Below are 14,733 nucleotides of genomic sequence, written 5' to 3' on the forward strand. Positions count from 1 at the left end.
ACAAGTTGTATTGACTGTGCTTTGGAAAGCATTCCTGCTGTATGTATACATTGATAGCTTGGGCAATAGAACATCTAAGCATCTCACGACAATCATGGGAAGTTCTTTCAATACAGTGTTTTTGAAGAACATAAGGTAAAGTGTTGGCTGCTTCGAATTCTGCCAAGGCCCGATTCTTAGTGCAATTAAACCTTTAATATTTGTCCGGATTTATAAATTCTTCCAAGAAATTAAAATCACAGAATTTTCAGATAAAGTGTAGCAAGAAGCAATGGAAATATTAGGAAAGCTTGTTCATATGAAGTACTGCTGAAATTACATTTATATCCCAGAAAGTACAAGTATGCTGGTAGTCGGGATCTGTAAAAGCTCAATTCTGAACTGTGGAAAAAAAATCCCACCTTAATCATGATCGCTAGTTGTTTCTTTCAATTGTGCATTTCTTAGATGAAGTAGAGAACATTTGAAGAATTAATGTAAGATGATGTGTGTATCATTTTTTTTCTTCTCTCTATTGCCATTGTTATTTTCTAGCTGTTGATGTATTTTTGCAAAAATGTGTATATTTCTTTATCAGATATTCTCTTTGAATTAATAATGAATACATATTGCCCTAGTCTCCTAGGGTTTTATTGACTTGTAAATATAGTACATGTGTATAGTAATTTTGTAAATACAATGTCTGCCCATTGCCCTCAAGAAGATCTGTCTGTGGTCAATTTGAGAAAGAAAATAGTGCATTTAGGTTAGGTATAACAGATTGGAAATTTAAAATCTTTCTCATTGAAGTTCTGAAAAGTGCAAGAACGAATAGTAAAATTGAAATTGCAATCTCTTTCAAGCTTTGAGTAATGGAAAAGGTTATGAAACTTTGTCATATTCAGAACTGATTAGCCATTCTCTCTGTGCATACAATTTGCTACTCCCTGCCATTTTTATTTTTATTGTCATATTCTTAATGGAAAAGTTTCACAATACTCTCCCATCATTTTCTTTCCTCAAACCTTGCCATATTATTTTATAGTGTGGGATAGGTTTCATACTTGTTCAATATCCTGCACTTCTTGTTTTCTAGCTCTCTTCTTTTGAAAACTTATTGACACAACTTCACAATTTTCTAAGCTGCAAGAGAATCTGCTGTCAGACTCAATGCCTTCAGGTTTTTTTTCTTTGAAAGAAGGTAGCATTTTTTTCCCACTACAGTTTTCAGCACTGCTCCAAATCCTAATATATGAGCTGCAAATGTACTATTTTGAGATGTAAGATTTGCTGTGGATTTCTCTTCAGATTCTTGATCCAGATAGCTAGCCATCTCTGCTCATTAAATAATTCAGATATTAATTGCCTATTGCTGCATGAAGGTTTCGTGTACGCATATTAAGTGTTTTAATCTGCATAGTTACTTTGCCATGTACCGGTATGTATAATCTTTGAAACATGTGTGGACATGTGACGATTATCTGTGGTTTACTGTATCAAATTTAGCAGCAAAATCACCTGGCATGTCACTGAGGAATTATACATGTTCCTATATGATTTTCTACAATCTCAAAGCAAGTACCTTCAATGTTGTTGCAATTAACCTGTAAGAAAACTCTTTTTATTACCTTAAAGTATCTTTCAAAATGCCTTTTCACATTTTGTACATAGTGCACCGTTACTGTACTGCCAGTACCGGTATATATTTGGTGATTTGATGATTTGATAATGAAATAAAATTGTAAATTTCATACTGATGAAACAACCTTGAATCATATGTGTTTTGATATTCAAAAGGATTTATTTGACAATATAACAAACTTTACCATTAATGTAGTACTACATAAATTTTAGTACATTCACACATGGCGGTTGAGAGCCAGAAAGTCATAAATTATATGCAACAGAACCAGTGTATGAGTTAACACCCTTCTGGCTCTCTAAAGATGAAATAGAACTCAACAAAATATATTTTGATTTACATGAGATGCATTGATAGACAAAATATGATTACTGAACTATATATTACAATAATTAAACTAAAGCTATAAGAACAATTAATCACACTTAATTAAGTCATTGAATAAACTGCTCAGATCTAGATAAGTGCTTCTAAACAATAATAAAAATTAAAGCAAATGACTGATTCACCTTTCATTTTGCTTTGTTTGTTATGGCACTTTATCACAAAAACAAAAAATAATCACCTACAAATTATGTATTTTCTTTCACCTTTACACTCCCCCGCCATATATACATATATAACAAGTGTTTCATATAGCTACAAAATAATATATCATGCAGACCTATAACACATTCTACTATTCCAATGACATGTACTATACTCCTGACTATACAAATAAAATAGTGACATATTGTACTTGATATATATGTCTGTACGTCACAGTGATATTCAAAATAGATTCTTGACTGCAGCCAGCGGTATTGCACATCCAAACTTCACACCCAATGTGGTAGGAGATATACACAGAACATCCAAAATGGGTGTATTTGACTGGAATCTCCCATTACTTACATGTATATACATTCAATAAGCGCCACGTGGGATTTCATAATTATCTCTTGTGATAATCAACAACTGCTACTAGTAGGGGCGGATTCAAGATTTTGTAAAAGAAGGAAGGGGCACAACAATCCTTGAAATAAATTTTCTGACAAGCAAACTGGCAAACACTCAAAAAAAAATAATTTAATGTCAGAGTTGTGTACTAGAGATATGACACTAGGTTGATGCCCCCCCCACCCAAAATCCGCTGTTTAATGTTAGGATTTTTCTTAAATACACACATGTACTCTTTTCTTTTGCTACCTGCCTACTGACAAAAAATAAGTGCAATAAGCTGATAGTTCTGAGCACAACTTTCTAGTCGTCGTGATTATTTTGTTTTACATTTATCCGATCTTACTATTGTTCCACCAATCAATTTTTTGAACCATGCAAAAAGTATAACTAACATCTACATAGAATAATCATTAGTACTAATGTCTTATGGAGCTCTCACACTCTGCCGTGTAGGCCTACCGTCCACCTGCCGGGCTATTAAAAAACAACAGAGTCCAGAACGTTGGGTTTTGAGCAAACTTGTCCCCGGCCGCAAAAAAAAATTCATAAAATTAATCTTTTCACCGTTTCGTTGCCATCTTCTGGCCGTTTCCATACCGGGCCCATACCGGGTCTCGAACGTGTGCACCGGGTTTGTAGCAGCCACCTACCAGTCACTTAGCGTCCCCTCACCGCTCGGAGCGTCCTGTGAGCGAGTCCCCGGACTGCTGACGTCATGACAAGAAAAAGTAAAGCTCATCTGACGAAACCCCTCTATATATACCCAATAATTAGTGACAAACGGTGGCACACGGTGACAAAAGTAAATTTGTTGGTTATGGCACGTTCATATGACGCTACTGTGTAGGTAAGGACACGTTATGGACCCGTTATAGGACGTTATGGGAACGTCAAGGCGTTAACAGGATGTTACCCATGCGTTAGGGAGGCGGCGCCGTCAGAATCAGGCGGTACCGCTTTGGAAACACCCGTTGGCAGTCCGGTATGAACACTGTCATGAGGACGGTATGAATACGTTATGAAGACGTTGGCACGATATCAACACGTTCATGACACGTTCACAACCCGCTTACATCCCGTTGCAGACGGTGGATTTTTTTTTTGCCCGTTCATCACCGTTCTGTAACGGGTTATAAGCGTGTTGTGAACGTGTTCATACAGTGTGACCGTTTTCATAACGTATTCATACCGTCCTCATACCGTTCAACACCGTCCTCTTGCCGCTTACTTGCGGCCGGTGCCAGCCGGCCAAAGCTTTGAACAAGCCCAAAACTTTCGCCGGGTCCCACCGGGTGTAAATAAGCGCCAACGCCCTATTAACGTGTTGCCCGCTTTGATAATGAACCACCGTGTGCCCTCGCCGTTCTCCACCGTCCGCAGACATTTTCGCGCACGGTGGCACACGGTAGGCCTACACGGCAGAGTGTGAGATTCACTTTAGCTATCTGTTTGGAATCGCCCAATAATTCCAAGTAACAGAATCTACATGTAATTTAAGTAGCAGAATCTGCTAACATTAGTTTCAGTGATACCACAAAAATGTCATGAGCAAAACCCTGTCTATACTTAACACATAATATGTTAATAAATAAATGTAACAAAATAATTTTTAAGTAGAGTATTTTTCATTTAGTACTGAATACCGTACCTTTCATTTTTAGTATAAGTCATAAGAGAATCGTACGCAGTAAAGAAGCCAAGCAAAAATCATGAGAAATTGTTTTCAAAATAACTGTAAACAATTAAACCTTAAGCTAAAACTTGTGCATTTGCTATTCATTGTTTTCGTCTTTTCAATTTTTTCTTTGAAAGCTGAGATATCTACTGGCTTCCTATTACAAATTTCTTTCTCAATTGCTGATGCTGGATTACTACAGTATTCTATGCTCCTACTTGAAAGAAAGAAAAAGAGTCATTGAAATCATCTTCTTTCAAAATTTATAAATACAAGTACTTCCAAATGATTAGATACTCTTGAGTATACTCAAATGAGGTTCAGAGACACCAACAAATAGTTGGATTTTAAAATTCCAGCACTAAAATCACTATCTTTTTTAACATTTAAATAACGAACAGTGAGATTGAAATTGAGATTGGACATCTTTCAATATGCTCTTAATATATGAACATATTTCTTATTGTTAACACATAATACATGTACATGTACGTATGTTGTGTAAAAATAGTAATCATAATCATAAAAATAATGATTTATTCAACTAGGGTACCCTCAATATTGGTAGTGCTCTTCCCAAGGGCCCTTGAGCTATGCAGGTGCCTTTAAGTGGCAGATACTACACTCAAACAGTAACATGATATAAATATGCCAGCAAATTTGATTCTCTGGTACTTGTACATTTCTCGAGTTTCTGCAGGTATAATTTCTATAATAGTTTTATGGCACAAAATTCTATTCATGTACCATTTCAAAATACTGTTGTTCTTGGAGAAAAAAATTAATAAAAAGCCTGAAGTTTGTGCAATATATATGCAATTTTCACAATAGAGTGAAAAATGGCCCTGATAACCAATTCATGACAAATCTACAGTACTAATTATACTGCCCAGCCTCAGGTGCAATGCCCAATGTAGACGATATATTCATATGGAGGGAAGTGTCATGGCATGAGAATTTACAAAGAATTATTCAGCAATTTGATAGTCTTTTACAATTAAATATATACATAATTAATTGTCACACCAGTTAAAGGTCAAGATTGAGTTCTGGGAATGTTGAATACATTAAAACAAGACTAAATGAATGTACACAATATTTTCACGCTATGTCCAGATTTTAAATAGATCTTGAGTGAATAAATAATTTTAAATCTTGTTCTGTCATTTGAAGTGTATGCTCAGCCAGGTCACTCAAAGATTCTGAAATCACAGGTGTAACTATGCTTAATCCACATTGTTTTGAGGCATACCAAATAAAACACAAACAGGAATTCTTTCACATGAAACAAACAATTTTATAGAATGCTGATCATCAATTTCTCCCTCTTACCAGAACTCAAATTCTCTTTAATTCTCAGCTGAACCAGTAATGTATAATCATAATCAAATTATCCTAAAAAAATGATTTATTTAGAAGGATACTGAAATATTTACTTACATATAATGTAATTAAGAGTACTTAATCAGACTAGACGATGTTCTGTATACTGCATACTGTATTCCAATGACCATGTCTTTCTCCGAATGCTCTGCACAAATGCTACCAAGAACGTCCTCATGCCTGGTTTCAGGACTATGCTAACAGGCAACTCTTTGGACACGATGATGTTCTGCGACTTAGCATTGATCTCCACTAAGTATAGCCTATCCCTGCACTCGCAGGACGCTTCTAACACAACACCGTTCGGCGTGCGCCTCTCGTAAAGATACAGGCACGATGTCACTTCTTTCACGGTTGAAGTGTACGCGCTGAAAAATGACGAGATCTCGTGCCATTTTGGGGTAGAGCCGTACTCGGTGGCCTTCTTTGCAGCAGCATCCAATCTGGCAAGGGAGCAGACACAGAGTTTGGTGGCTACGCCCTTGTCTGCACACGCGCCATACTGACTGTAGGCGGTGAGGCGGTCGTAGCTGATGAGACGGAGCTGTTCTCGCGGCTGAGTGTTGGTGGAAGCCATGAGAGTGACGAAGAAGATCTCCTCGGTTTGGGACGCATTCTTCCCAGCTTTTACATGAAGATCCAACTTGATGACTATTGTATCGTCCTGTTGAAAATAACAGGAAGAGGTACATGAAAATGTTGACTATTTACTCTCATCCAATAGGCTTTATATATATATATATAAACCACCCCATTTCCTCTTGACAATGGGTAAAAAACAACCATACATGTATGTGAGAAACAAATTGGATATCCAAGTAGAAGTATTAGTATATATCAGGGTCTAACAAGTAAAATTATTTGGGATATAAAAGGAAAGAATTTGAAAGAAAATACATACAGCTTCAAGTATTTTAAAGACATTCAAAGTACCTACATGTACATATTCTGCAACTTTTATGTTACAGTATAGTATTAATGACTGCTTTGAGGAGAAATAGTTGTTTTTATACGCTCAAGGGAAGGTTAGAATTGTGCTATTGCCCGAGGCGTGCCGAGGGCAATAGCCCAATTGTAACCTTCCCGAGAGCGTATAAAAACAACAATTTCTTGAATATTAAAGCAGTCATTAAAACTTTTATATGCAAAAAAAAAAAAAAAAAAAAAAAAAAAAAAAAAAAACTTTTGTCGAAGATGGGATTCGATCTCTTGCGTACAGAAGGTGATGTAACTAAAATCACCGCCTTAAACCGCTCGGCCATCGCGCTCTGTTACCTTACCGAGCAGTTTTCTGTAATATATACATTAAAATGGATTGAAAACGGCTTCGCGTGGTGGATGCTTCGCGGCTGCTCCATTAAACAGGCCCTTCTTTTACTTTTGCAATGCATATTGGCACGAACTTAGATCAAGATCTATCAGCAGATGTTGTTTTTTTGTTTTTGGAAGTTTATTTTTGTCTTCATGTCAACAATGCAAGATAAAAATTGTCGGTAAGATCGAGATTCAATTGTATTGAAATTACAGACCAATTCTTCGCACACGTACGGTATCCTCGATCGCTCAGACCATTTTTTAACATGTAAACCTATGGGGTAACCATGGAGACTGAACTATTTTCCCGGTAACCATGGTTACTGGGATTTTAGAACTGTTTTAACCATGGTTACTGGGAATTTTACAGAAATAGTTAAACTTTATGAATGCAATTTCGACCAATCAGATGGCTGGATTTCTTAAGTGAGGTATATAATAATCATAACTATTTATTTTTCAGTTGGTATAAAGAAAGAATGAGAAAAATGATCCTCTTCTCCCACTGGGTTGGTCTTCTTTAAAAATATAGAAATATTTTACATTTTGTATTTGTCTGTAGGAAATGAATCAATAGTGTAAGTCATGCCCAATTACCAAGGTGTCCTTAAAATCTCAATATGAGCATATTACTGAATATACAAAATGAGTATTTTGATGTTTTTTTTTTTACTTCTTCTGTGTGTATGAATTGAAAACAAACAAATTCATATCAAGTCCCCCAAAATAGATAATTCAAAATAAATCTTCCCAACTATTCATCACAACAGAATTGATTGCCATAACCTCTTGAGAAAGTAGACATCCCTACATTTGAGATACTCACCCCATGAAAGTTCTCGCGCACATTCGTAAACCTAAGAGCTTGGAGAGGCTGACATCTTCCAAACCCTCTCCTGGCTTCAGGGTGCGCCTCTACAAACTGGTTCTGGATTGCATTATTCAGCTCCCCGAGCGCAAACTCTGCAAAGATCACTCTACTGCTGTCATTGGAGACCCTGGAGTCATAATCCTCACAGATGCAGATGTTGGGTTGGATACGTGGGATGTGGTCACAGGTCCTGTTCATGGACACCTCTTGCAGAAGTCCAGTTGGGTTGATGTCAAAGTTTTGATGGGATTCTGCGACTTTGGTCTTGAGACCTGGGTACGCTAGCGACCTGAGCATGTAGTGTATGTCCAAGATGCTGGTCAGCCGATCTTGATTGACCTCGAGGGCGTGGACCTGAGACGGAGAGAGGAATCGTCCAGCATTCTTTGAGAGCATAATAAACATTGAGGGATGGAACATCTCGATACGCCCTTCCTCCGATTTATGAATGAATGACCCGTAAGCGTTGCCATGATCTGCGAGAAGGATGGTCATAGTGTTGTCTAATGATGCTGCGAATGTGAGATAATCAGCAAGAGCCGTGTCCAGCCCCTGGACTCTTGTGCCGAGATCATCGTGACCGACATTGATTTCTGTGTAGTGGAAGAATGGAGTCCTTGAAAATTGCTGAGCTTTCTGAAGACTCTTGAGGTACTGCAGCATGTAAGTATGCTGGTATTCTCCGTTGTAACAGATGGCAGGTGGACCATGGAAAGGATCATTATGGTTGTTTCTGTGCAAGATCTCACAGCTTGCTAAAGCTAAACCCAGCTGATCAACTCCTCCCTCCTTCATGGCATCTAGAAGTTTCTGCCAGCGGAAGCTCAGCATCTCTTTTGGTGAATGCACCACAAAGTTCTTGGCAATTCCCCACTCCCAAGTCCAACAGAGATCTTCCATCCACAACGTTTCATACCCCATGTGCTTAAACCCTTCCAGAAGTACCTTGGTACCTACAGGATCAGGGGGCATGTCATGTACTCCAAAGGGCTCCTCTGGGTTGTACATGACTCCAGAGAACAGCACTTGGATGTTCTCGTAGGTGCGACCCTTCACAGACTGCACCAAGTTGTAGTTGAAAACACTGCCTGCTTTTAACTTATTAATTTCTCTTAAAGTATGTACTGTTCTAGGAAGAGATCGATAGAAGTGGCTATGTGAAACTGAATCTAGTAGAATCACATTGATGTTCAACCCTGGGCTGCTACTCTGAGCTTTGCTATGAGATTTCTGTTGCTTAGATGGAAGCAATAGCAGCTGTTGCGCCCATGGTTCATCATCAACGTCCTCCTGGAAGTAGTCCTTCTCAAACGCCAGGAAACTGTTCTCCACACCATCCTCAAGCCCTTCTTCCTCATCCTCATCTACATCATCCTGTCCATACGCCTGAATATTCTCCCCACCTTGTCCACCCTCCTGGACCTCCTGTAGCTCCAAGGGACACTTGATGAAGCAAAAGCCAAAGACTGCCTCTGGTTTGCCTGTGAGGAGCAGGTGCTGGAGGTGGGCCTGGAGTTCCTTCATGTCACTCAGCTCCTCCCAGTGTAGGACACCGATGGCCGGGTTAATAGTTCCTAGGGATACTGGTCCTGGACAGATTTCTTGGTCACATTCAACAGCCATCTCTTTGCCTTCTCCCTGGGGAAACAAATGAAAGGACTCAGTTTCAATATACTTTAGAACTTGTCTATTAAGGCACCCAAGGGAAGCAGAAAAGGTGACCAGTGTAGATACAGTATAGAAAACAGTTTCTACAATACAATTTGTTTTCTGTGGGAAGACAATATAAATGAACATTACAGACAGACGGCCTTTAAATAGTAGTGATCGCTATAAAGAAAGTTCCGACTGCACAGAGAAAATTAACTCTAGTCAAGTTGGTGATGTTTTATATATCAGGTGATATGACCCGACATAGATAATTCCATATACAAATTGTTGTTATAAATAAAAGTACCCAATGATTTTTAAGATTATTAAGGTTATCAGTCAATAAATGTTGATTTTGTAATGTGACCAAGGACAGTGTATATAAAAGGAATTGCACAATCCACATCACTTCTCACCTTTATTTGACACAGTTGGTGTTTTTCCTGATGGCTACAAGTTTCCACTTTTTGTGAAGTGTACAGTTCGTGTGCCAGTTGGCATGACCCAGGTCGAGGCGAGATTCTCTTACATACCACATCTTGCGGTATAGTAGAGTTGCTATTGAATCTTGGAACTTCACACTCTGAAGAATGGCTCACAAATTTCTGTATAAAAAGAGACAACACAAAGGAATGAAAGGATTGGTAACAGGGAAATAATGAAGATATACCCATATTTTCACATTAACTTCATCAGTATTTTTCTGTTTTCAGAAGTAAGAAACACTTTCAAACTGATTTCTTGCAAATTTCCTACTGGGTAATTTGATATCAGTATGACCATCCCTAAGAGTTCTACAAACTAATGTTTTATTTATTAAGAATATTTAATACTTTCATTCATGATGACTTTTGTTTTAATAAAGAAAAGAAAAACTATGCCAATGATCAGTAAAGAAATGGGGCAGTGTTTTTTTTATTAAATTATGAAAAACATAAATTTTTCACATTTAAACAAATATTTCTTTTGGTACGATTTGGGGGCCAATGTGACCTTAAAATTGAGTCTTATTTTTTACAGACTTGGTATCAATAAATGAGCAATACTATAGAAAAGATACAATTCATGCAAAGTTGTGTCTCTTTATGCGGCAGTCTGAAGGTGCAGGGGACAACCAGTGATGCATAAACTCCAAAGCCAATATTAGCCAAGACCTTCAGAGTACAATGCTTTTAACAAACTCTTGTTATAACAATGCAATTTTCCCAGTAACACTTTTATTTTATTTTTTACCCTTGATATAACAAGGTTTCAATATAAAAAGATAACTGTTTTGGTCCCAAATTGTTGTAAGAACAAGGTTCCACTGCATAGAACCCGGCATACATTACCTCTTTGGGCAGGTACTCGCGCTCGATGAAGGCGCCGCTGTTGATGGTGTTGCTGTTCAGCCGTCCACTCTTGCCCGCCCCCGTCTTTTCCTCCACACTACTACTGCTCCAGATGCTCTGCAGAAGAAGCAGCACACTGGATACGGCCAGAAGGAAGATGCAACTCTTGAAGAGAAACGCCAGGGTGCAGCACTGACGTCTCAGGCGCACCATCTTGGAGTGATGGTACCACCAAGATGATGTCTCCATGAACAGTAGGACAATCCGGCCTTAGAGGGTACTATTATCGATTCACTCAGCTCAGTCCCATATGCATCTCACCTCCATACTGCTGTAGGATTAATACAGATTGACATTAGTATCAAACAACCATATCCAAAGAGTGTCATAAATCATATAACTCCCCTTTTCATCTCGTCTTCCTCTTTACTTTGACCTTGGCCTTATTTGTTTGCTTTTTTCCTTTCATATTTTGTCTAGACCCTTTACTCTTGTCATTTATCTTCTACCTTCATCTTCTCTTTTCAACTCATTTTGTTTTAGACCTAGAGATCTATTTTCCTTTCATTATGTCTAGCCGTTCTATTTATAACTTTGTCTTTAAATCAAACATGTTTATAAATCATTAAATGTCCTCATTATGTTCTCTCTTGCTTCAAGCCTTCATTTAAATTATTCTATCCTTTGATTAGAGTTAGATTAGAGTTAGACTAGACTAGTTCGGTTTTCACTTAGTTTTTTTTTCTTCATTCTTTCGTCCATCTTCTCTTTCTACAATATTTACCCGGCAAACCCTATATTTTGCAACCTTTGCTTTTGTTACGCCGTTCTTCTAATTCCTGCCAAACCCATCCTGCCCCGGTACTCCCCCTACTCCCTAAGTCGTAGCGAAAGCGGTGGCCAGGCAGAAGGCTGGGGTCAAAGCTGCAAAAGAATGCGGACCTTACATGAAATTCAGTATGTGGGAATTGGGATGTACGCACCGACTCACACAGAATCACACGCCACTCTCTCACTTCCTTAACTTGTAACATAATGGCTACACTGGTGATCACAGAAATTGGTTATGCAACTGAATACAACCTATATAGGCGCCTATGTATTAATAAGAAAGATAATTACGCTCGCAAGTCAATGAAGACAGAAGATGAATTCGTTAATCTTGAGGAGTTGAGTGCATTGCGACCAACGAACTCAAACCAAGTGGATTTCAATGATTGCGACTAATAAGCCTCCGGCCGGCGCGTTTCCGTTTTACACCCTGCCCTAGGCTTTTCGGCAAGAAATTACACGAAACATGCTGTATCCGAAGTCTAAGTTTGTTTATATCGACGTCAAGAATAGCGAAGCCAAAGCTTATACAATTTCAATTGGGGATGCGAGGGTCTTCTTGTTCAAGACGGTTTTCCCGATATATTATTGTTTTGTTATCGCTGGGCTAAATTTTGCGAGCTGATCACGCATCCTCACGCTCTTAGAGTATTGCGTATTAATGGATAAAAATAAATGATACGACTAGGAAGATCAACTAGTTAGTATAGAGAGTTAGCTAGCGCTACGTGACGTTTTCAGAGTTCTGGTGGTGTGCAGAGCGCCGAGGCAAGATGTGGACGACTAGACTCCGAATACCAGTCGGTTTGTAAAATTTTATTGGAGAAAAGCCTAGGGCAGGGTGTAAAACGGAAACGCGCCTCCGGCCGACTAATAAGGAGAAAGCTAGCCACCAATACGGGAGCCTTATAGTGTCTCCGAATCGTCCAATCGGAAATGAAAAAGAAAACTGTGCACGTCTCGGCTGAGGGTAAAAGGCAAGAGGAGTAAGATATAGATTGTTATGTTTTTAAAAACTATCGTATGACCTGGGGCGTCACTAACGAAAGGAAGGGGGTTGGGAGGGTCGGTGTGTAACACTCTACCTATCAGGACATTGTCGGGAAAAATAAGAAAAGGGGGAGGGAAAAATGAGAGGGAAAGGGAAAGAAAAAAAAAGAAAAAAAAAAGAGGAAGGAGAGGAAAAATTGGAAAAGAAAAGAAAGGAAACGACAGAATATGATACTGTAGCAGAATTTTATGATTTTCAGGTGAATATCAAACAGACAAGAATCTCACATAATAGCAAACATGGTGTAGTAAAATGTATTCCTTCCGCGTCCCAAGTTGTTTTGGGGACACTGACTAAAAACTGATGAATGTATCATGTTTCGTTGTATGTGCAGTTTACCATTCCATCTGCTTTCTGCTTTGAATTCAAAAGCTTGAATAAGCAATTTTTTAGTATTACAGTATTAATCTAAAAGCTAAAGCGTGTAACTAATGTATGTAGAAAGAAACATGAACATGAATGTTGTGCATTTTCAGGGAAGACAGTTTTAAAGAGATTTAAAGTTATGAATTTCATAAAAACATGCATTAGGTCTATATTCTCTAAGTTCAGCAGATATTTACGTGGTGATATTTGTACAATGGTGGTATTTAATGTATCAAATTGACAGTAACCAATCAAGTAACGAGTAACAATATGAAAATAATTCACTGGTAACAATATTTTGCTTTTCAATTCAGTAAATAATAAAAACACACTGGGTCTCTGCCTGCCCAAACCCATGGACGAATTACTGTTATAGTTGTTGATTGATTAAAAAGACTGTTGATTAGCTTGATTTCAGAATGACATATCTATAGTTGGATAATCTTTGGATAATTACAAAAATGTTGATCATGAGCTCTATTAATATCTTCGAAACAGATCATAAAAATACAATAATATTGTGATAAATTTTGCAGGAAATAAATAACCAAAATCATGCAATAGCTTATTTGAATGAGAAAAAACATCCGTGTGATCTTGTATTATTTACCTCATTGGCGCGTGATTGTTTACCTGCAGGAAATTGTTTCCCCAGTAACCCCCACATCCCGGCCACCCCCACCCCCCCCCCCCACTCAGTGTTATTTAGGTTACGCGTATGCATGTTCCCTCCCTGCTGGCCCCATATATATATATATACACACATACATAGGCGACGGGCCCGGCCCCCTGGATTTTTAAATTTTTTTAAGTTAGTGTTCACACGCCCCCCCCCCCCCTACTGAGCGAAACTAATGGTCTGTGCGATTTGCAAATTTATATATATATATATATATATATATTTTTTTTTGGGGGGGGGGGGGGGATTTTCCCCTGTTTCCCCTATTATTGACGCCCATGCATTGAAGTAAGTTGAAATCCCAATAATCCTTAACACCCGAAGACACTGTAAACTACACAAAAGGAATAACTGCTATATTCAAAAAGCATCAAATCAAATCAAATCATTTATTTTTCAATAAAAAAACAAATTACAATTATTGCTTCTCCACAATTCATTTCAGTCATGTTGTAATAGAGGTCGAATTATGCATAGGCCTACAAATAACTCCTTTTATGTATATAAAAAAAATGCAAAAACATATAATATAAAACTTAATTTAAACATATAACAGCAGATAATTTAAGAAAAGATAGATAGAAATATATAATTTAAACTAAAATATGTGTGATTCATTAGTTCAAGACGAAGTCGTTTACTCTGCGTTTGAATTGTCTTACTTTCCCCCTATTCTTATGGTTAACGGAACATGAGAGTAACTATACAAAACAAAAATCAACCAAAGTCAATTACAGTAGTTATGTCCGTCACCTATAATGACATGATTGAAATGTGCATATTACTTAATCCGAAAATGATTTTTTTTTAAAGGGATGTATCGAAATTGGCCTTGGGTTGATTTACAGGTTATTCCATAAATCAGAGTTTATCATTTTTATACATCTAAACACAAGAATAATTATTTCATACTTTTGATGTGCGACCATTAATTTGAAGGGAAATTGTTTGATGACATTGTGAAAATGTTCCATGTCAGACACCAAATGCCTACTGATGCACCAGGGCCAGTACTATGA

At 37.8% G+C, this 14,733-nt stretch overlaps 1 protein-coding gene across 1 annotated transcript; it reads right to left on the reverse strand.

Annotated features, from left to right (window-relative positions):
• Window positions 1-1,410: 1,410 nt before the first annotated feature.
• On the reverse strand, window positions 1,411-11,973 carry LOC575928. Its single transcript, XM_030980607.1, has 6 exons — window positions 11,910-11,973; window positions 10,788-11,118; window positions 9,873-10,061; window positions 7,762-9,444; window positions 4,000-6,285; window positions 1,411-2,986 (listed from the first exon to the last, which is right to left on the reverse strand). The coding sequence occupies exons 2-5, from the start codon at window positions 11,034-11,036 to the stop codon at window positions 5,704-5,706; spliced, it is 2,703 nt and encodes a 900-aa protein (XP_030836467.1). The 5' UTR covers window positions 11,037-11,118; window positions 11,910-11,973; the 3' UTR covers window positions 1,411-2,986; window positions 4,000-5,703.
• Window positions 11,974-14,733: the final 2,760 nt, after the last annotated feature.

The sequence above is a fragment of the Strongylocentrotus purpuratus genome, unplaced genomic scaffold, assembly GCF_000002235.5.
Source record: "Strongylocentrotus purpuratus isolate Spur 01 unplaced genomic scaffold, Spur_5.0 spur5_scaffold_11, whole genome shotgun sequence".
Classification (NCBI taxonomy): domain Eukaryota; kingdom Metazoa; phylum Echinodermata; class Echinoidea; order Camarodonta; family Strongylocentrotidae; genus Strongylocentrotus; species Strongylocentrotus purpuratus.